This window comes from Amphiura filiformis, chromosome 16 (assembly GCF_039555335.1).
Source record: "Amphiura filiformis chromosome 16, Afil_fr2py, whole genome shotgun sequence".
Taxonomy (NCBI): Eukaryota; Metazoa; Echinodermata; class Ophiuroidea; order Amphilepidida; family Amphiuridae; genus Amphiura; species Amphiura filiformis.
In genome coordinates this window covers 21,362,925-21,385,252 of record NC_092643.1, presented here as the reverse complement: position 1 = coordinate 21,385,252, position 22,328 = coordinate 21,362,925, and the positions used below count along the sequence as shown (strand labels likewise).

Below are 22,328 nucleotides of genomic sequence, written 5' to 3'. Positions count from 1 at the left end.
GTGTAGGTAAGTGGGGATGGAAACAAATGGTATCACCATGCACTCACTTCTTGGTTTGCATAAAAATAGATTTGGTATATCTTCACAAAACAGAAAACCATATGATGTTATATGGTATCGTTATAACCTAAAACGTATCAACCTTTGGGGAGACACAATAACATTTAAATGGGTTGGGTCTCCACAATTCTAGGTTAACTTTTTGAAAAATAGAAGTTATTATGCCATACGAAATGAGAGTATTTTGGCATAATGTTCATACCTTGGTGGTAGACACAGTGTGATAAATTGCTAACTGCTTACAAGTTCTAAACCACTGTTTGCTTACATTATACTTGCATCTCAAAAATGACAATCTCTAGGACAGTTCCTTAACCCCAATATGCTTCTACACTTAAAGAATGACCTTTGGATGAGTTGGGTACAAAACTCATGTTACACAACTTGAGGTCAAAATTTGACCTTTGCTTGTTTAATGAAGGTCATTGACCTATGCCATTGGGGTTGAGATCATTATGGCCCATAGCGGTATACAATGTCCAACTGATTGTATACTTTCATTACTGATATTCATTCACATCTTGCCTTCAACCATGTTAGATTCTGTAGACTCGTTGTGATGGATGTACTGCTTGATTGATGAACTGCTTGCTTGTTTCTTGCTCCACCGATTGCTTGATTTGTATCACTGCTTTAGATGTCCATACCTGATCCTGATTTTGGTGCTAGTCCTAAGGCCTTAGTTTCAGCTTCTGTCAATCCACTCTTCAGTGTCCGACGTACTGTAAAAAACAAAAACAAGACAAAAAATATTGAGAATTGATGTAGACGATGTGATGGAAGAAAAGTGCAACACCTGCTGGAAGTTACAAATTTAATTGCAATGTTGGCCAATCTATTTACTTACATAGGTAGATCTGATTGTCCTGTATAAATTACTCCTCTAGTTGATCTTTCAGAAAAGAATGTCAATTCTGAAGATATCTTCCTGTACATAATATAGCAACATATAGAGCATATGTTGTAGCAGTGATGTTTGAAATTGAACTACCACTGATCACATTTACAGTTGAATTACCTCTGATCATGGTTACTTTTGAACTACCTCTGATCCCAGTACTGTTGAACTACCCCTGATCACATTTACTATTGAACTACCCCTGATCACATTTACTATTGAACTACCCCTGATCACATTTACTATTGAACTACCCCTGATCACATTTACTATTGAACTACCCCTGATCACATTTACTATTGAACTACCCCTGATCAGTCACTGTTGAACTACCTCTGATCAAGTTACTGTTGAACTACCACTGATCACTGTTACTGTTGAACTACCTCTGATCACAGTTACTGTTGAACTACCTCTGATCAAGTTACTGTTAAACTACCCCTAATCACATTTGAACTACCTCTGATCACATTTACTGTTAAACTACCCCTGATCATAGGTAGTGTTGAACTACCTGTGATCAGTGTTATTGTTGAACTACATCTGATCACAGTTACTGTTGAATTAGCTGTGATCACAGTTACTATTGAACTACCTCTGATCAAGTTACTGTTAAACTACCCCTGATCACATTTGAACTATCTCTGATCACATTTACTGTTAAACTACCCCTGATCATAGGTACTGTTGAACTACCTCTGATCAGTGTTACTGTTGAACTACATCTGATCACAGTTACTGTTGAATTAGCTGTGATCACAGTTACTATTGAACTACATCTGATCAAGTTACTGTTAAACTACCCCTGATCACATTTGAACTACCTCTAATCACATTTACTGTTGAACTACCTCTGATCACATTTACTGTTGAACTACCTCTGATCACAGTTACTGTTGAACTACCCCTGATCACAGTTACTGTTGAACTACCCCTGATCACAGTTACTGTTGAACTACCACTGATCACTGTTACTGTTGAACTACCTCTGATCAAGTTACTATTAAACTACCTCTGATCACATTTGAACTACCTCTGATCACATTTACTGTTGAACTACCTCTGATCACAGTTACTGTTGAACTACCCCTGATCACAGTTACTGTTCAACTACCACTGATCACTGTTACTGTTGAACTACCTCTGATCACAGTTACTGTTGAACTACCTCTGATCAAGTTACTATTAAACTACCTCTGATCACATTTGAACTACCTCTGATCACATTTACTGTTGAACTTCCACTGATCACAGTTACTGTTGAACTACCACTGATCACAGTCACTGTTGACCTCTGATCACAGTTACTGTAGAACTACCTCTGATCACAGTTACTATTGAACTACATCTAAAGTGCTACCATTCCCAACACTTAAACAAAGGCAACTCATCTGACATTGTCAAAACTTAAATTAGAAAATAGCAAGTTTTCTGACAAACTTTCACATATTCTCATATTTCTTCTTTTCATTACTGAACTCAACCACCCAACTAACAAGAAGCAACACGTCCGTCCAGCAAAAACAAATCAATTTGATACGTTCCTTATTATATCAGCTATATCAGACTGCTAATTTGACACTACCCAATGATGTCCAATATCACATTTGATGGCTTCCAATTTCACACAATAGCCACGGTAATGAAATACCACCATATTTTAATTCACGCTGGCAATTTGGCTGAGAGCTACAATGAAATGCTTTTACATTCAGACACATGGACGGTTAAAATACAATTGAATTCATGGCTGCACTCCAGGCTAAAGTATATAGGAAACGCATGGTAAATTGATAGCCACCGTCACTGCAGACCACAGCTACAAACTTAGTAAGACCAGAAACATGTCCGACTGGCACAAATTGAGATATATAGAAGCTTTCAGATTTTGAAAGGGTGTAAAATCACAGAATTCTTCAATTCTGTCAATCATTAATAAATATGTCAACGTTACCATGATGGTAATGAAAGTTTGTGACTGATTACTGGTGTTTCATTTTTAATTTAGGCTGGTCAATTTGGAATCCATTATCTTAATTAAACCAAATGCTGATTGGTTAATTACATGATATGACCATCGGAGCAACCAATCCTAATAGGGCATTAAGATCTCTAATGCAATGTTATCTCTGATTGGCTCAATACATGATAAATCCTTCATTGCAACCAATCAAAATAGTTCTAAGTGGCTTATATTTCAGCTAGTTGTTCACACGGGTTTAACATCATTAAAATACTGTTAAAACACTGGCAAACATGATCCAATTTTAGTCTAGCTACAGCACAATTTCAGAGCTACAGCAAGCGATCTTCAAGTGCCCTATTTAGCAGGTAAACGGTTGTCATGGCATCATCACAAATATGATGAATGGCTTGAAAAATCCAAGGCTTTAAAGATGGGAATTAAGTAATTTCATAAGATTTCAAGGCTCAAATTTGCCTTTGTAACGTATATTACAGGTCGGAAACAGGAAAAGTGATGCCGTCTTCGATGATTGGGCTATTCCATTTAATATCCACCCTCCCCTGTGAAGATATTGCAAATATCTTCCACAGGGAGTATGAATTTCAAATGGAATGAACACATTAGCAGCTCTATTTGAATTTCATATACCCTGAGAAAGATTCAACCTAAATCTTCCACTGAGGGAGGGTGTGTTACAAATGAAGCTGCAAATGTGTTCATTCCATTTGAAATTCATACTCCCCCTGTGGAAGGTATTTCCTAAATCTTCCACAGGGGTAGTGTGGATTCTGAATGGAATAGCCAAATGGCAGTATGTGCCAGAGTGAATCCCATATGATCATCCCTGTCATAGGTTTGATTTATATCTCCAATCACATGATATGATGGTGTATATATCACCAGAATATTGTGATGCTAGCGAGTCAACATATTATCTGCCATGGCAAATAAGTTGTCATTTCTTCAATTCATCATAATATTTAGCAGACTATCATATTGTGAAAACACCATCAAAATTAGGACATGGTTCCATTGAGATGTAGAGAATTCAATGTTGCTGCATACACACACAAAAAATTGAACTTAACACTAATTTTTAGGCCTGTAGCCAGTCAAGGAGGGGGGAGAGATTTGACCTCAATCAGGAACCTTGTACGACGGGACTGGAAATGGCCTCCACTTATTGTACCATGCAAGTTACTGGTTTACAAATTATCCTCAGTTGAGCAAGCATGCATAATATATTGAACTATTAGACCTTTCAAGTTGACCAAAGTTTTGATATTTTCTGCACAGACCTATGTTTATGGAATATAGCCTATATATTAGCAATTAGCATACTAGAAAACCGGAAATACCCAAACAGGAAAGCTAAGTTTTTAGCAGTGAAAAATAGAAAAAGGTTATCGCCTCAATAGTACAGGCAACGTGACTGATCACTCGCTTGTCCCTTTGTAACAAAACCCATGAACAGTGTTAACTAGTAAAGGATTGCAAGTAATTAAACGAAAGTAACCTTAATTAATAACATCTTACAATTTCACCACACAGATTATCCAAACGAGATGCCTCTAAGAACTATTTTTATTGGTTGCAAAGAGCCCTATATTATGCATTGAGCCAATCAGAAATATGATAAGATGTCTCGTGATTGGAAGCTATAGTTGATGATGTCCTTTTAGCCGACTAGTGGAAGATTCAATCGATATTTGTCTGTGCTGAGCTGCTAACATATGTGAAAGATATGATCAGTTAGCTTACCAGCAGGTTTAAACTTATTATTAAGATATATAAGTGAGGTCATTACAGGATACAGTTAAAGCCATATTGTAACATTTCCATAAAAATCGATTAGTATTACTTTTCCATAAAATGTTAGCTGTTACTGTCAGTTTTGAGCCGAACAACTGAGGTCAAACAAAGAAAATTGGAATTTATTACCAGCGCCAATGTGTGTTACTCCGTCGGTCGTGCTATGGTACGATTCTTTGATGTGTGTGTATGACTGTTCTGCACGCCATGTACGTAATGAACATCGCATAGGGATTTGACTAACATTTCCCTAGTAATAATAAACCATCTTATTAAGACAGTTTATTCAAAATCTCGGATTTTGACCAAACTACAGTACCTAAAGTCTTGATTTTTGCAGGGTATCTGAGTTTACTGAAGTACATTACAATTGTGTTTAAAAAAGTATCGAGGGCATCCTCCATCAGCAAATGTTACAATATGGCTTTTATGCTTTGATTTACAGGGCTGATTGCATTACATATTCTGTTTCCAGGTATCCTTGCAAAGTGTCAATTCATCCTATTACTGTATGGACATTTTATTCCTGCATTCATTTTACCATGCTAACCCTGACAATTTACACTAGTGCCAACTACGCCTGTTCTAGATTTTAAATACGTCACTTCCATCAGTTATCAAATGAAATACACGACATTGACAGCAATAATAGTTACTTTCATTTCACCATTAATTCTGCCCACCCTTGCTATTAGAAAAAACAAATCATTTTCATTGTCCGTAAAATGGGTTGTTGTTCTCCAAAGTGGTTGATGATGTAAGCCTCATAATAGAATCACTTAAGTGAAATTTGTTAAAATAAATCACCCTGGACAGCCTCCGCATGAGTGGTTTAGATGTGGTCATCTATCCTTAAATAAACTCCTCTACATGTGCTGAGAGTGATATATATTGTTTTAGGAAAGTAAGAAGTGAGATTATATACCCACGTAGCTGCTATCAAACATTTTATTTGTGCATTGTGTAGAATCATACGCTAGTGGTGTTGGCTATTTGCTTTTAAGCCTGAATAGAGTACATAAAATGAGCCATTCCAGTTGAATTCCTTACACCCTCTACAAAATACATGATCATCATCTCCCACACAGGGGGTGTGGATTTCAAATGGAGTCATCCATTCAGGTAACCCCATTATTTTGTAATTCACACTCCCTATGTGGATGACTAAGGTCATTCTTTAATAGGGGGTGTGTGGATTTTAAACGGAGCAGCCTAATACCTCAAGTAATAAAAGCATGATCTTTGAATGGGATTTCAACCTGCAACTTCTGGATTTAAAAACTATTTTGATTGGTTACAAAGAGAGCTAAATCATGTATTGAGCCAATCAGAAATATGCTAATAATAGTCAATAGGGCTGAAAGGGGACTAAGCTTAAACTTGCTTAGAGATATAAAAGCTATATTTTAATTGGTCACTCAGATAATTATATCATGTAATTGACCATTCAGGTTCTCTGAAAGAAAGATATTTTCTTTTTCTTTCTTCAAAACTATTCTCCAAAACAATCGTAACAGTCCAAATTTTTCATCTGTTTAAAGCAAAATTGTCCAGAATTGGGCAAATTTACCATCATTTTGAACAAAACTGATTAAAAATTAGGGGCATATTTTTGGAATGCCAGACCCACATCCCAACTGAATCCAAAATCAAGATGGATCATAAGTCCATTGAACACCGATAATCTATATTGCTACAGTATTGTATATCTATCGTGAGTCGGTAATTTTGAATTTGTTTTTATTGTATCTCTAAATGTAATGATAAGAAGTATATAAAAGTATACATTTTCAGAAAGGAAACGATGCAAAGAATCAAACAAGCACAACAGATTCCTGCAAAATTAACAATTTTTGAGAAAATCTCAAAAATTGATTTTACTTTACTGACTCGATGAAGGTATATGGACTATAGTACTAAAGGCAGCTTGTATGCTTTGAGCCTGATATCATGCAAGCTATACCTACTTGATCACAGCTAACACTCCTTGATTTTCTCGTATTTTCATTGTCATACCTAATACATTTTGTTCTGATGACTCTCTCTTCCAATCCATTTCTACTTAGTAATTTCTTCTTCATTATGATAATTACAACTATAAAATATACTGCTGTCCTGCAGTGAACTTACTTGCTTTTTCAACAGAAAAAAACCTTGGGAGAAGTATTGAATCAATGCAATTATAAAATCTATGGAATTATTGAGATAGGGATGCAGGAGCATCTTTCCTTTTTCAATTGCTTAACCCTATGAGAACTACCTGCTGATTGGCCAAAAAGAAGTTTTCATTATCAATTGGACCAATCAGCAACATTGTAAGAATAATTTCACCACACAAAAAAATTGGGGTAAATTATTTGCAAAGCTCCATTCTGATTGGTAATTAAAATGAAGATGTCATGTAATTGACCAATCAGAGGCAATGTTAGATCGGCAGGTATTGCTCAGGGGGTTAAGAATATTGTTCAATTAGATTTGAGAGATAATTAAAGAAATATTATACAACCAACAAATGTCTTATGATATTGAGTTCATTGATGGACATACACTAATTAGATTGTCCTTTATGGGCAGGAATATTGGGCAATTCCAGTTGAAACCCTTACACCCCTATGGAAGATATGACCTTAATATTCCACACGGGGTGGGGGAATTTTTAATGTGGTTACCTGAATTAGTAGCTCCATTTGAAATCTACACCCCTTGTGTGGGAGATTAAGGTCATGTCTTCCATGGGGGGTGTACTGATTTCAAATGGAACAGCTCACTCATTCTTCAGGTTCCTTGACCAGCAAGATTTACAAGACCTTTTGTAGACCTTTTTCAAACATTATCATTGTATGATCATTGCATAAACCCAAGTTTACTAGATAATAAATTGCATTATCATTATTTCGTAAAGTAACAACTTGATTCTAATTGTCAACATATGGGTTGGATGCCAAGGGCATCAACCTTACCTTCCCTCTAATTGAGGCCCAACCTAAAAAAAAGAATTCCATGTAATTTTAACAATGCGATTCTAATTGTCAAAATATGGGTCGGATGCAGGGCAGCAACCTTCCCTCTAATTGAGGCCCAACCTAAGTAAACGAATTTGATACAATTTTGTTTCCTTACAGAGTTTTTTAGATTAATTCATACTAACCTTACAAAGAAAGACAAGCATAGCTTTCTTATTGACATATACAAATGAAAAAACTAATTACACTTACTTCGTCTTCATTCCAATAATTTCGTTAAATTCTGACTACATCAGGCCAAGTGAAATAATAACATGTATATCGTCCCTGCCCTCACCAATTTTGGGAGATTTTCAAATATTTTTGTCACTTTTTTTTCTTTGCTCCTTTATTTTGTTTCTAAAATTGTTGTAATGAAAAGACATGTTAGGAAATTATTGGTTATCATCAATAAACACATTGCAAAAACTCTAAAATCTAGGGATAGGGTTTTGGGAGAAATAACCAAAATATCAGGGGCCTCATCATTTTTATGATGTGTTGATAAAGACTTTGCAAATGCAATTTTACACAGAAATGAATTGTAAAAAATAACATATAATAACAAACAATAAGGGCCTCCCTCCCCGATTTTTGAAAAAGCCCGGACAATATACATGTTATTTTTTTTGGCCTTATGTTAGTTTTATTAATAGATTTTAGTCATATTTTTAGATTTGACAAAGCAAGCAGAAGTTTCTTGTTGTCATGTATACATGTAAAAACTAATTACACTTCTTTCCTTGTGTAAAATTATGTACAATTCTTCTTCAGTATACCACATGTTATATTAATTCATATTTTCTAATTGACGAAGACAAGCATGATTTTGCTATTGACAAGTCCGTACGTTGACCTCTGTATAAAATTATAAGTTAATTGTACTCTGGGCTATAATTTAGATGATAATTTTGCAGCAACCCTTTTTTATCAAAAGTGCAGAACGTAAATTGTGATACATTAATTTTGCTGCTTTTGATGCGCATCCAAGTTATAGCAACAATAAAATCGGATTTATAATGAGTAATGGGTCAAAAGGTCAAAGTAGGAAATACAACTTAAATAAAAAAATTTAAAATGCTGAAATTATTTTAATCCTTCCAGTGATGAAAATTATTGTTTGAATATTTCCAGCATATAAACAGTAAATCACCCGGTTACCCGCATATCATCATTCTCCTCGGGCACAGTTATGTCTGTTTGTCAATTATAAATGAATCATTTTTTGCAGATCTGTAAGATTTGATTAAGCCAAAGAATTTTTTTAATAAACACAGTGATAGTACATATATGTTAAATTGCAGTGGAAATAATTTGCTTTGACATTATTGCTATCTGGGGAAAGGGGAGCAACACAATGATAACCTCTGTCAATAGACATTAGTTATACCAACGCTCACAGTGCTTGAGCCTCTGAATTGGGCTACATGCTCCCCTTTAAAAATGTGTGTGCAAAAATGTGTCTCACAATCTCTAGGACGTAGTTCCGTAACTCCAATATGCTTCTACACTCAAAAGAATGATCATTGCACATGCTATTGTGCTGGGCATATAAATTTGTTTAATGCCCCTGTCACACATCGCCAGTGCAGCCCTACGACAAAGAAATAAATGGTATTTTAGTAAATCTGTTGTTGTTTTTCAATGTTCCTTTTATGTTCTTTTCATGTCCTATCATCCGCCTAATGCATTTTGTGTTAGGTGATGTTCGTTAAGTCTGTCGGCAAGTTTTGTGCATGCACAAAACTTACAAGACTTGAAATGGAGTGTGCAGAATACACATGTTCGGTAGTTGTCTGACTCTGATGTGGGTTCTTAATGTCCTGCATATTTCTTAAGTCTTTCGTTTATATGCTGCAGGTCTTCGGGAGGGTTCGCTGGTGATGGCGATGGATGCATTAATGGCGAACATGGGATGGATTCATGTCGGACATACATAGGCCACCTGCAGTATTATTACCGGCTACAACGGATAGAGAAATGAACGGAAATCAGACAAAACAACAATGATCATTGCAAATATGTTCCTGTGAGGCTGCAACCCCCTTATCTCCTGCCAGACTGGTGATTTCGCCACCGGATAAACTATTTTTGTATACGGCGATGTATGTTGACCCAGTCCGTCTATGTGTGACAGAGGCATGATGAGGGTCATTGAGCTTATTTCCTTGGAATGATATGATTATGTATTAATGAGGAAAGGACAGCTCAAGAAAAGAGAAATGTTGATTGACTTTTTTTTATTTCTCACAAACTATGATTGATCACTGAGATCTCGGCTTAGCTTTCATCCAGAGTTCTCTTGGATGAAAGAGAAATATTGTTTGAATCTTGTGGGCACACATGGTTATTAGAGGTATTAGGCAAGGATGTCCTCTCTCGGTGCTTTTATTCATAATAGCGGTAGAATTTTTATCTGGGGATATTAAACAAAACCAGCAAATACAGGGTATCGAAATTGGAAATGAGTCTGATTTAGAGATTAAGTTAGTCCAATTGGCTGACGATACTACTTTACTTGTCAGAAATGAAACATCAGTTGTGAAAGCATTGGAAGCAATTGAAAAATTTAGTGATTCTGGGAATTAGGCTTAACAAAAACAAAACAGAAGGTATTTGGTTGGGAGACAGTCCCCCTAACATTCCTCAAACAACTATTTCGTGGTCAACACAACCTATTAAAAGTCTAGGTATGTATTTTGGAAAAGATATTGAGAAATGTCATAAATTGATATGGTCTGAAAAATTAAAGAAAATGGAACTTGCTTTGAACGGATGGAAAGCCAGAAAACTATCATATTATGGTAAAATATCAGTTGTCAAGACTTTTGGTGTTTCACAACTACTATATTGTGCATATTCTATACATGTACCAGATTATGTGATAAAAGAAGCAAACAAAATGCTCTTTCAATTTATTTGGGGTTCAAAGAGGGAAAAAGTCAAAAGAACAACGATAACGGGATACATGGAATATGGTGGCTTGAAAATGATAGACCTGCAAAGCCAAATAAGAGCTCTAAAAATTAAATGGATTTCAAGATTACTTTGCGAAAATGATCATGGTATTTGGATAAAAATAGCAAAATTTTGGTTTAATCAAATAGGAGGCATAGATTTTGTACTTAATTTGGAATGTAAGTCCTCTAATGTATCGGAAGTAACAAAAGAAAAAATTCCCAAGTTCTACACAGAGGTACTAAAATCTTGGTTTATGTTGAAAAAAAAGAATGCTGATGCCTCTTTACACGAAGCAAGAGTACTTCATGATCAAATAATCTGGTACAATAATGACATAAAATTTAGAAATAAGTTGCTTATGTTTAAGAAGTGGAAAGATGCTGGTATAATGTACTTAAGTGATATTGTAATCAATAATCGTTTTATAACTCTTTTTGAGCTAAGACAAATAGTTCGGTGTCCAAATGATGTTTTTAACTTGCATACATTACTGACAGCAATACCAAAAGAATGGAAAACGTTAATTTTAAATAATCATGTAGATTTCAACAAAACAAAGGGCAATGATCGATTATTTCAAGTTGGGAAAACCAAACTACACATTTCAAAGCTATCCACAAAACAAATATATAAACTTTTAATGCCATCAGAATGCGACCCAATTTGCGTTAAATATTGGCAAGATCACTTCAATTGTAATACAAGTAAATCATCTTGGAGACAAATCTTCACTTTTAAAATAAAAAATAGAATTGAAACAAATTTGGACACTTTCAATATAACCTTTTATATAACCTAATACCGTGTAAGAAAAACCTATTGAAATGGAAGATTAGTAATTGGACGAATGCTGTTTCTGCAATTGTCGTGAGGACTATGAACACTTTTTCATATCATGGAGGGAAAATACATCATTTTGGATTTTCTTTAAAGAATGCGTGTTAATTACGACACACACACATTTGAGCGTGTCTCTAGAACATATTATTTATGGTTGGAACAAGAAAGACTCACATTTTGATTTTGTAAACCTGCTCTTAATTATAGCATCGTTTTCAGTTTACAAGGCCAAAATAAGATATATATTTACTCCTATACCAATGCTCTTTATTAATGAAGTAGAAAGATTGAATGAAATAACAACAAATGCAGAAAATGTGCCAACAATTATAAAAGAAAATCAAAATGTCTGGGATGAACTTAAGTTTCATTTGAATATACTGTAATAAGTTATACATAATGTTTTGATAATGTTAATTTACATGTCGTGGCTTTTGAGCCGCAATATTGTGGAATAGCAAGTTTTTGAGCTTGATATATAAACTAAATAAAATAAAGGCGTTTCGCCAACCTCACTGAGGTATAAAGAGATAAAAAAAATGTATTAATGAGGAAAGGACAGCTCAAGAAAAGAGAAATGTTGATTGACTTTTTTTTATTTCTCACAAACTATGATTGATCACTGAGATCTCGGCTTAGCTTTCATCCAGAGTTCTCTTGGATGAAAGAGAAATATTGTTTGAATCTTGTGGGCACACATGGTTATTGATGCACAGATGTACGCATAGCAACAGACATGACAGAAATTCTGAAAAATCCCAAATCACTATTTTGTTAACCTTTCTAAATAGCCAATTTCCTGAATCAAGATGACATTTCCTGAATTCAGGACATTTCCTCAACATTTTCACCAGGGCCTCAAACAGTCTCATCTATTGGACACAGTCCTTTAACCCTAACATACCTGTTTATTCAAAGTATGACCTTTGAATATTTGGGTACAAAAACTCATACTCTACACCCCAAGGTCAAATTTGGACCTAGTGTAATCAAATGATGGTTTATGAACTCTGCCACTAGAAGTGAGTGACTCATAGTGAATTTGACTCCCGTTAACAAAGAGCACAGACTTGATTCAAGCCAGACAACTGATTAGAGGAAATGTGAGACAGGTAGGGACCATTACTACTGCAGTGATTGCATAATGTGACAGGAAAAGACAACTGTTATGCATGTCTCAAGTCCATGCTATTAAAGGTTCACTCGCAGATTTCGTAGAAATGGTCAATTGAAATTTTTAGAATGTCCATTATTGTGATTTCATGTGGTACAGTAAAAAATTTAGATGAAACCAAATTCAAGTCGTAACAACATTTTTCTATTGAAAAGCACATTTTATGAAACTTATGAAAATCTGATAAATTTTCGCCAGCTCAAACACACTGCTCAAACCAGATATCATATTCTGTGATAGGGTTTATGATACTTAGTGTGAATATTGTGTTGTTAGAGGCTCATACTGATGCTAAATCAAATACCAAATAAAATTATGTAAACTACACCACCAATAAAATCTGCAATTGTAATTGTGTATAGAGAGACAATTAATGACAATTATGATCCATGAGACACACCCAAATCACATTTCCTCAAACTTTAACTGTTAAAATGTGTAAGTACAGGGCCAGATTTACCATTGGGCCAGATGGGCCCGGGCCCAGGGCCCCCAAATTTGGGGGCCCCCAATTTGGCCATGTGCATGTTTCTTTTAAGCCCCAAAACACCATGTTTTAGACCAAAATACGCTAACATTGCACAATTTTGCGCGCTTTGCTTTGAATTTTTGCTTTGAATTTTTTTCGGGAGCTTCGCGCGCACTGGCCATTTACATAGCAAAATTCTCCTTCACTGGCCATTTACATAGCAAAATTCACCTTCATTTTGGGCAAAAAATGATCTGTAATTGAATTTTTTGCACGCTTCGCGCACAAATGTCTTAGGCCTCGTATCCATAGGCTGTTCCCTTGTTCCGTGTGCCCTTGTTCTGTGTTTACTTCTTCCCATGTGACCTGCCACACAGACAACGAACCTTTGTTTTGCTTAGTGGCCGCTACGGTTCGTTGTCTGTGTGGCAGGTCACATGGGAAAAAGTAAACACAGAACAAGGGCACACGGAACAAGGGAACAGCCTATGGATACGAGGCCTTAGTGAAACTTATTTAGACCCCCTATTTTGTAAACCAAAACTTGGCCGCTTGAGTATACATGCCTTCCTCATGTGGTGTAGATTTCAAACTCAGTCACTCATTCAGGTAACCCCATTTTAAATCTACACCCCTGTGTGGAAGATTAAGGCCATGTCTTCCATAGGGGGTGTATGTATCTCAACACGAACAGCCCAGTGACTATTAACAAGGGATTGCTTTCTCTTGTTTATGCTTGAGAAAATATAATGTTTTGATTACAAATCATATTTTCATTTTAATAAAACTAATAGTCCTTATTTTCCAAAAATATTATTTTTAAAGATTTGTTTTCTTATGATCAATTATGCATTCATTTCAAAAGCATGAATTGCAGACACACTGGAAATGACGCTAGAAATCGACAAAATTGATCAACTGTTTTGCCTGCAGCAATTATGTATAAATGTGGCATATGATAATATTGTTTGAAAAAGTGTTACATTAAAGTTACAAAAACAACAATTTTTGACTGAAACGTGTTCCTCATTGTTGCGCAAAATTACAAACGGAAGCTACTAAACCAGTTCACACAGTAGTCGCATACTACAAATATATTTCTACAAAATATCTCCAAGGTTTGATTTGTTCAGGAATAACAGAAAAAGACAATACAATATCTGTGGAAAATTAAGAAGATAAACATTGGATATGGGAAAGGAGGGTGGGAAAAGGAGAGATCAAAGTGTGGCGAGAACGAAATTTTAGGGGATGAGAGAGCAGGGTAGCACTGGTTAAGTGGTGTATGTGTCAAGCCATCCGTGGCACTAACCAATTGCACACCTGGCGGGCTCAGTGGCTGTTTCGCAGCCATGTGCACTCCACAAGCTATTCAAGGGCTTTAGAGGAACCAAGCCAGTTCTAGAGCTGGGCAACTCAAATAATTAATACTAAATTGATAACTTGGTATAAATAATTTGAGCCTATAGAGTGGTCAAAGAAATTTAAGCAAATCAGACATGTTTTATGTCAAACTTACTTCCTTATACTGACATGTTGATAAAAAGTAAAATATCACACTATCAGTTTATAGAATATATTATATTTTTCATAACAAGACCATTTTTTCTCTGTATCCTAACCTATTCATAGCTTAAAATTAAAATACCTTTCTCATACCTGCCAACATTGAAAACCTAGCGGTGGGGGTCCAGCGGCCCTGAAAACTTAGGTAATATTCTTTTTGAAAATCGGAGTACTGGGGTTTAAAACTCGGGAAATCGGAGTGACTCCGTGAAAATCGGAGCTAAATTAAGAAGATAAACATTGGATATGGGAAAGGAGGGTGGGAAAAGGAGAGATCAAAGTGTGGCGAGAACGAAATTTTAGGGGATGAGAGAGCAGGGTAGCACTGGTTAAGTGGTGTATGTGTCAAGCCATCCGTGGCACTAACCAATTGCACACCTGGCGGGCTCAGTGGCTGTTTCGCAGCCATGTGCACTCCACAAGCTATTCAAGGGCTTTAGAGGAACCAAGCCAGTTCTAGAGCTGGGCTGCTGAAAGTGAGTGATAAAGTTTCAATTTTCAAATATCAACTCAAATAATTAATACTAAATTGATAACTTGGTATAAATAATTTGAGCCTATAGAGTGGTCAAAGAAATTTAAGCAAATCAGAACACATGTTTTATGTCAAACTTACTTCCTTATACTGACATGTTGATAAAAAGTAAAATATCACACTATCAGTTTATAGAATATATTATATTTTTCATAACAAGACCATTTTTTCTCTGTATCCTAACCTATTCATAGCTTAAAATTAAAATACCTTTCTCATACCTGCCAACATTGAAAACCTAGCGGTGGGGGTCCAGCGGCCCTGAAAACTTAGGTAATATTCTTTTTGATAATCTGAGTACTGGGGGTTTAAAACTCGGGAAATCGGAGTGACTCCGTGAAAATCGGAGCTAAATTAAGAAGATAAACATTGGATATGGGAAAGGAGGGTGGGAAAAGGAGAGATCAAAGTGTGGCGAGAACGAAATTTTAGGGGATGAGAGAGCAGGGTATAGAATATATTATATTTTTCATAACAAGACCATTTTTGCTCTGTATCCTAACCTATTCATAGCTTAAAATTAAAATACCTTTCTCATACCTGCCAACATTGAAAACCTAGCGGTGGGGGTCCAGGGGCCCTGAAAACTTAGGTAATATTCTTCGGAGTACTGGGGGTTTAAAACTCGGGAAATCGGAGTGACTCCATGAAAATCGGAGCTAAATGCTAGGATCAGTCATGGTCATAATTTTTTGTTGTTGTTGAAAATCGGAGTACTCAGATTTTTTTAGGTTCAAAACTCGGGAAATCAGTGTGACTCCGCGAAAATCAGTTGGCAGGTATGCTTTCTCTGTCAACATTACTGGAAACACAACCATCATAAACATGTAAAAAATGCAAGAGCTGAAGTTGATTTATTTTATCAATTCACCCGTCCTGTATATTTCTGTCATTTTAGCTGAGAACTTTATTGAATCATGCATATATCCAGGACAATATAAACATCTCAAAAAAAGTAACTAATCCCCCTTAAATAACGGCCATTATTCAAAAAGGGGCTATTGTATTACAAATCTGTAAAATGCGTTGGAAGCAGAATATATTTCTGCACATTTTGACATCTCATTTGATACGATAGCTCAGAAAACAATACAACAATAAAACACCGGTCAATCTAATGTAGTGAGGTCCAGATTTGAAAGTTGCACTTACATACAAATTTTTACAATACAAAAACATTGCACAGATTTCCTTCCATTATACTAAATGCAAAATCAATAGAATTTACTGCAACTTTCAAATCTTGGGCTACATTGATTTAAATGTACGCTGTGACGTCAATATTTAGTCGATTGCTACAAATGAGGTGTCAAAATGTGTAGAAATAAATTCTGCTTCCAACGCATTTTACAGATTTGTAATACAATCAGCCGTTTTTGAATAATGGTCATTGTTCAAGGGGGGTTAGTTACTTTTTGTGAGGTGTTTATATTACTCTAAGTAAATGTGATGCGAGGCAAACTGCATAATGCACGTTTCTATTTCCTTCAAATGTCAAGAAAACAGCATTTTTATTCATATTTTATGAATATTCCCTCTCTTTCTTGCTTTATCTAACCACCTATAAATTATTCATGGCATAAATAAAAATGTCTCTATTGAATAACCAGTTAACATTTATCGCAAGTTTACTTGGTAAACAATGTAATTTAATAATGTAATTTAATTTGGTTAATTATTAAGGCTACAAACAATTGAATACCTGAGTGGAAGAAGGGCCCAACTCCCAATTTTTTACAAAAATGAGTTAGACCCAGCATTTTATTGCCAGCAGACTGTTCTTCCTTGTGTGTGAAAGTTGAGCCAAAATCCACTCTCTAAATAGTCTTCCACTTACACTTAATCATGGTTTTCATGGAAGAAAGGCCCAACTCCATGGAGTTGGGGCCTTCTCCCACAAATATTGGATTAAAGAGGAATTTTGTTCATCCATGAAATCTGCTTTTCACTGCAATAAACTTTCTTGCTAACATATTACATGCTTCTACTTGTACAATTAATAGATAATTACCAAATTTCTGTAGCTGTTTACAACACATCTGCTTACGGAACTGGCATTGCAGTATTATTAGTGGACGAAGGGCCCAACTCCAGCTCGTATTAAGACCTGTACCGTTGCCATGGACACATTATATATAATTTCAAATGCATGTAATACTGTATGTTCAGGTATTAAAGGTCCCCTGAAGATGAAAACAATCTGTCTATAAAACTTTTCCAAATATTAAGTTTTTTCTTTATATCTCAAAAACAGTTTTAATGGAGTTGGGCCCTTCTTCCACTCAGGTATTCAATTGTATAATGTCGTCCTCCATGACCAACACAAATTTATTAGTGAAGTATGATTACAAAGAAGGTATTTTCAAAATTTGTTTTTCCCCTTTTCTGGCAAACTTTGATTGAAACGGTATCATTGTTTGCATTTTCAGGGTTCCTGCACCTTGAAGCCTTTAAAATTCAAGGACTTTTCAAGGACTTTCAAGGTCCAAAGGCATGATTTTTAAGGACTTACCACAACACAAAAATCGTGATGTGGCTCTCCATGCAACACATATTAACAAAAGTGACAGCTCCTCTCCACTCCCCAAATTTTGTCAAAATTATACTTTAGGTAAAATTCCAATTTTCAAGGTCTTTCAAGGACCTTGTGCAATATTCCAGGATTTCAAGGCCTTGAAAAAGGTGTTTTCAAATTCAAGGACTTTCAAGGACTGCGGGAACCCTGCATTTTGTGTGTACTGTGTCGTGCCGATAGCACACGCTAATCTCTACTAGCCAAAACCTTTGCAACACTCAAGTTTAAAGGGGGGTAACCCTATTGGTTTTGGATATGGATTGTCTTTAAAATTACATAATAATATCAAATATTGCCCCTTTATGCTGCTTTGTGAGAAAACCAGAGCATTTTCAGCGTAAATGTGAATAAATAGCCAAATTTGCAATCCAATACCTTGGTATACGTGAATTGCATTATGGGCAGGCAATCAACAACAACAATTCCCGTTCGTATGACGACAATGCTGTACAATGCCCGGCCCGTATTGAACGGAAAATATTTGGTTTTTTTCGTTCCGTTTCAGAAAAAAAGGAAACAAAATATATTTCCCCTTGCAATATGTACATTTCAAATGAATATAAAAAAGTTTGGGTTAAAAATGGAGAGGAAGAAAAACTTCCGACACCGGGTTTAGAACCGGGTATCATTCGGGTAAAACACAACGCGCTAGTCGATTGAGCTAAATCGCCCACCTCTTACATCTTGGAATTGTATAACTATATACGGCGTACCGTCTCCTCAGCAGTTAGTATGGTTCGCTTTTTCACAGAATGTGTATGACGCTTGAAACCAAAGTAGCTGTTGAGGCGACTGATGATTCGCAATTAATTCCGTCCCCACAATTCCGACGAAGTTTTAGTATTTACAAACTGGTATACCTGTAAAAACCGCTGTGATTCATGATTTCTCCGAAATACATCGACTTGGAGCGTCAAATTTCAGGATAGTAATGAGAAAAATAGTATCTATCATGTGATACCAAAACCTCATCAACAATGAAAAATATCGGGGGGATGATGCTGTCGATCGGGTCACGGACCTTTAATGAAGTAAGATCCCCCAATGTGTAAAATACCCTATGTACCTCTAATAAGACTTTACTGTGGAAAATTATATTGTTTGACCATCATATATAAAGAAAAATTAAACATTCCTGATCAACTGGCTGTACCATACTTTCTCACTAAGAGCATCACAAAACTAGTACTAAGCCTTCTTCAAATACAACTTTTAAAATACACTTTATAGGGAGGGTCCCAAATGTATCATTTTATTGTTGCTCTAACTAGTTGCATATTTTGTCCCTACAGGCAAAACAAAACTTTTTTCCCATGTCTTATTCAAACACGACTTTAAAATATCAACTTAAGCAGGGAATGGTCACATACGTATGTTTCTAGTTCAAAACTGAATAATCCAAAACTGGATGAACTATGATATGTTTTCAATAATGTATAAGGTATGTTTAATGTATGCATCCTGGTTCTCTTAGATATAGTGATGATAAATAAGTAATTACCTAAGTCCTTAACCCAGTTTACTTAATACTTTGCTTATTGAAAAATCTCAAGAAAATACACCACTTCATCTGTCTTGACTTAGACAAGAAAAAAATTGACATAATTATGCCATGTCAGACTTCTAAAATCAGAGACAAAATCAACTTGTTCAGAATCTGTTTACCATATGCAACCAAATGCTAAAAAAGTAGGTCTACTATTTTTTTCTGTTTGAAGAGGATTGTATTGATATAATTTGGTTGCTGTCATTATTTAATTAAATTAAACCAACACCTTGCTAGCAACTGAATATGGATTGATATTCACACCTTACTATCTACTGAAGACAGCTTGATATCTACACCTTGCTATCTACTGAAGATAGCTTGATACCTACACCTTGCTATCTACTGCAGATAGCTTGATACCCATACTTTGCTATCTATTGGAGATAGCTTGATACCCATACTTTGCTACTGAAGATAGCTTGGTACCCACACCTTTCTATCTATTGGACATAGGCTAATACCTACACCTTACTATCTACAGAAGATAGCTTGATACCCATTGCACACCTTGCTATCTACTGAAGATAGCTTGATACAAACACCTCGCTATCTACTGAAGATAGCTTGGTACCCACATCTTGCTATCCACTGAAGATGGCTTCATATTCATACTTTGCTATCTACTGAAGATAGTTTGTAGTTTGATACCTACACCTTGCTATCTACTAAAGATAGTTTGGTACCTACACCTTGCTATCTACTGATGTTAGTTTGATATCCACACCTTGCTATCTACTTAAAATAGTTTCAGTCACTTTAAATGGTTGGTTGGCCTGATTCATGCCCATACAATTTCACACAGCACTCTATAAAACACTTTATAACCAATCATTTCTGTCTTAACCTTACAGTTTGTTAGATGCAAACAAGCCATGATAAAACAAACACTGTGCCTTTCTCTCCCAAGTAAAAATTTAGTATCTACTACCAGATACTACACTTAACATTGGAAGGCTGGGTTATTTATCGGTCAAGTGGGTATATGTGGATGTGCCTCAGATTTGGTGTGCACTTTCAGCCCTTTTGGTAGATATTTGGGTCACAATTTCAGAGAACTAGTTTCAAGATGGATGCTTTGTCAAAATAATTTTTCAAAAAATCTGGAAAAGTGCAAATTTTTCATTGTTTTTTTTACAAATTTACAATAATTTATGCTCAATTTTGAGGAGAATAAATAGAAACATTTACATTTGTAGGAGTTAAGGTCTCAATTTCGTCAATGGAGAGCTTTTTTGCAAAACCACTTACATTAAAGCCATGATTTCTCCGTGATATGGAAAAACAGAAAAATTCACGGAATTCAGGGTTTGCTCACAGAAATTTAAGATTGGGTTGAGATCAAGTGGGATTGGGGGTTAGAATTAGAAAGGAATTAGAAAGGAATAAACTATGTAACTTAACATTCGATTCTTGATGCATGATTCAGTTTTTTCAAAGTTGCAATTATTTCATTGTCCTTCAATTTTGGATCATATACAGGGACGAGTAAAACCCAATTTAGCCTTGATTACAACTAGCTCGTTAATAAACTGAAATGTTTGATACTTCGCCAGGCCAACCTTGGTATCCTTTTGTTACATTACCAATTATTTCATTCCTTTGTAAAATGAAGTTCAGGTCACAATAAAGCAATTTACTTCTTTAAATAGGTTTAGATTAAAATTAAGTTACAAAGATAGATTTCCTGAGGTCAGTCCACTGATATCTACTCGTATGAGGTATCTACTTACGTGATTTGCGATTTGTTTGCAAGCGACGCGCTCTCTGTGGGACCATTCTATTCCTTGGGTTCTTGGCCGAGTTGACTAGGACTTGGATCATTTCATCTGTGTGCTCATCGGCGGCTTCATCCAGGTTATTTGCAGTGGATGACCGGACTGGTCAGTAGATGGTCACAGCATGTAGTCAGTTCAAATGGACATGCAGGAAACACACCAGGCAAGGATCAAATATGTGAGGAAAAACAAGATAAATCAGAAAACACCATGCATTAGTATTATCACGCCATGCACTTGGTTATAAAGTTATTATAACAAGTGATAATTTGAAAACAGTCATGCAATTTGCACACTATTTAAAATATTGTAGTGTTACAACATTAATTACTCGATCATGGTAACACCACAATACTAATATCATTATTGACTATCTTAAAGGAGGATTTCGTGATCGCATCAACTTTTTATGACATTTCTCAGTAGATATCCATGAAAAAAGCTTATTCCCAAAATTTCAGTTGATTCCGATTTTGCTTTTGTGAGTTATGCATGATTATGTGTATTACACCACTCCATAGGCCACTGTTGTAATTTCAAAGTTCAAATTTGATATTTTTGCTAAACGATTAATCTGCAAGAAATTTTTGGTACATAAACATTATGTAGCCAGAGGTTTCCAGTGGTATAAAAATCTCAACTTTATTTGAGAAAAGTGGGTGGGGGGGGGGGGTGAGGCTGTGGATCACGAAATGCCCTTTTAAGTATGTTGTATCCATGCCAATTTTTAACACAACACAGATAACACCACACCAATTTACTTCATTCAGCGTTAACTAATAATTTCCAACCAACAGAATTAGTATTGATTTCTAGCCTGCTTTCAAGAAATCACTATCACTCAAATCATATATTTCCCCAATGAGGTTCATCATTGTTTATATTATTTCGTCAATTTTTTTCTTTTAATCTGTTTAAAATACACTCTAATCTAGATAAAATGGTGCTATATAAGCATCCAATGTATATGTGGTGTGATCAAGCAAAATCAGTCGGAAGTCAAAAATATTGATTTTGAGATATAGCTAAACAAAGGAAATATTTCCATTTGTTTCCTGTTGTTTTGGAAACTCTTTAATTGCTTATATCTTTTGAACTGGTTGTTCAATTCCAATGGGGTTTTCTGCAAAATGCAGCTTTGTAAAT

The 22,328-nt window shown here is 35.5% G+C and overlaps 1 protein-coding gene across 1 annotated transcript in view; it reads right to left on the bottom strand.

The window, feature by feature from the left end:
* Positions 1-693: 693 nt before the first annotated feature.
* Positions 694-22,328, bottom strand: part of LOC140172488 (FH1/FH2 domain-containing protein 3-like) — a 112,633-nt gene continuing 90,998 nt past the window's right edge. The window contains exon 10 of the mRNA XM_072195635.1: positions 694-782. Within this exon, the coding sequence (XP_072051736.1) occupies positions 694-782 (89 nt within the window). The remainder of the gene's footprint in view (positions 783-22,328) is intronic.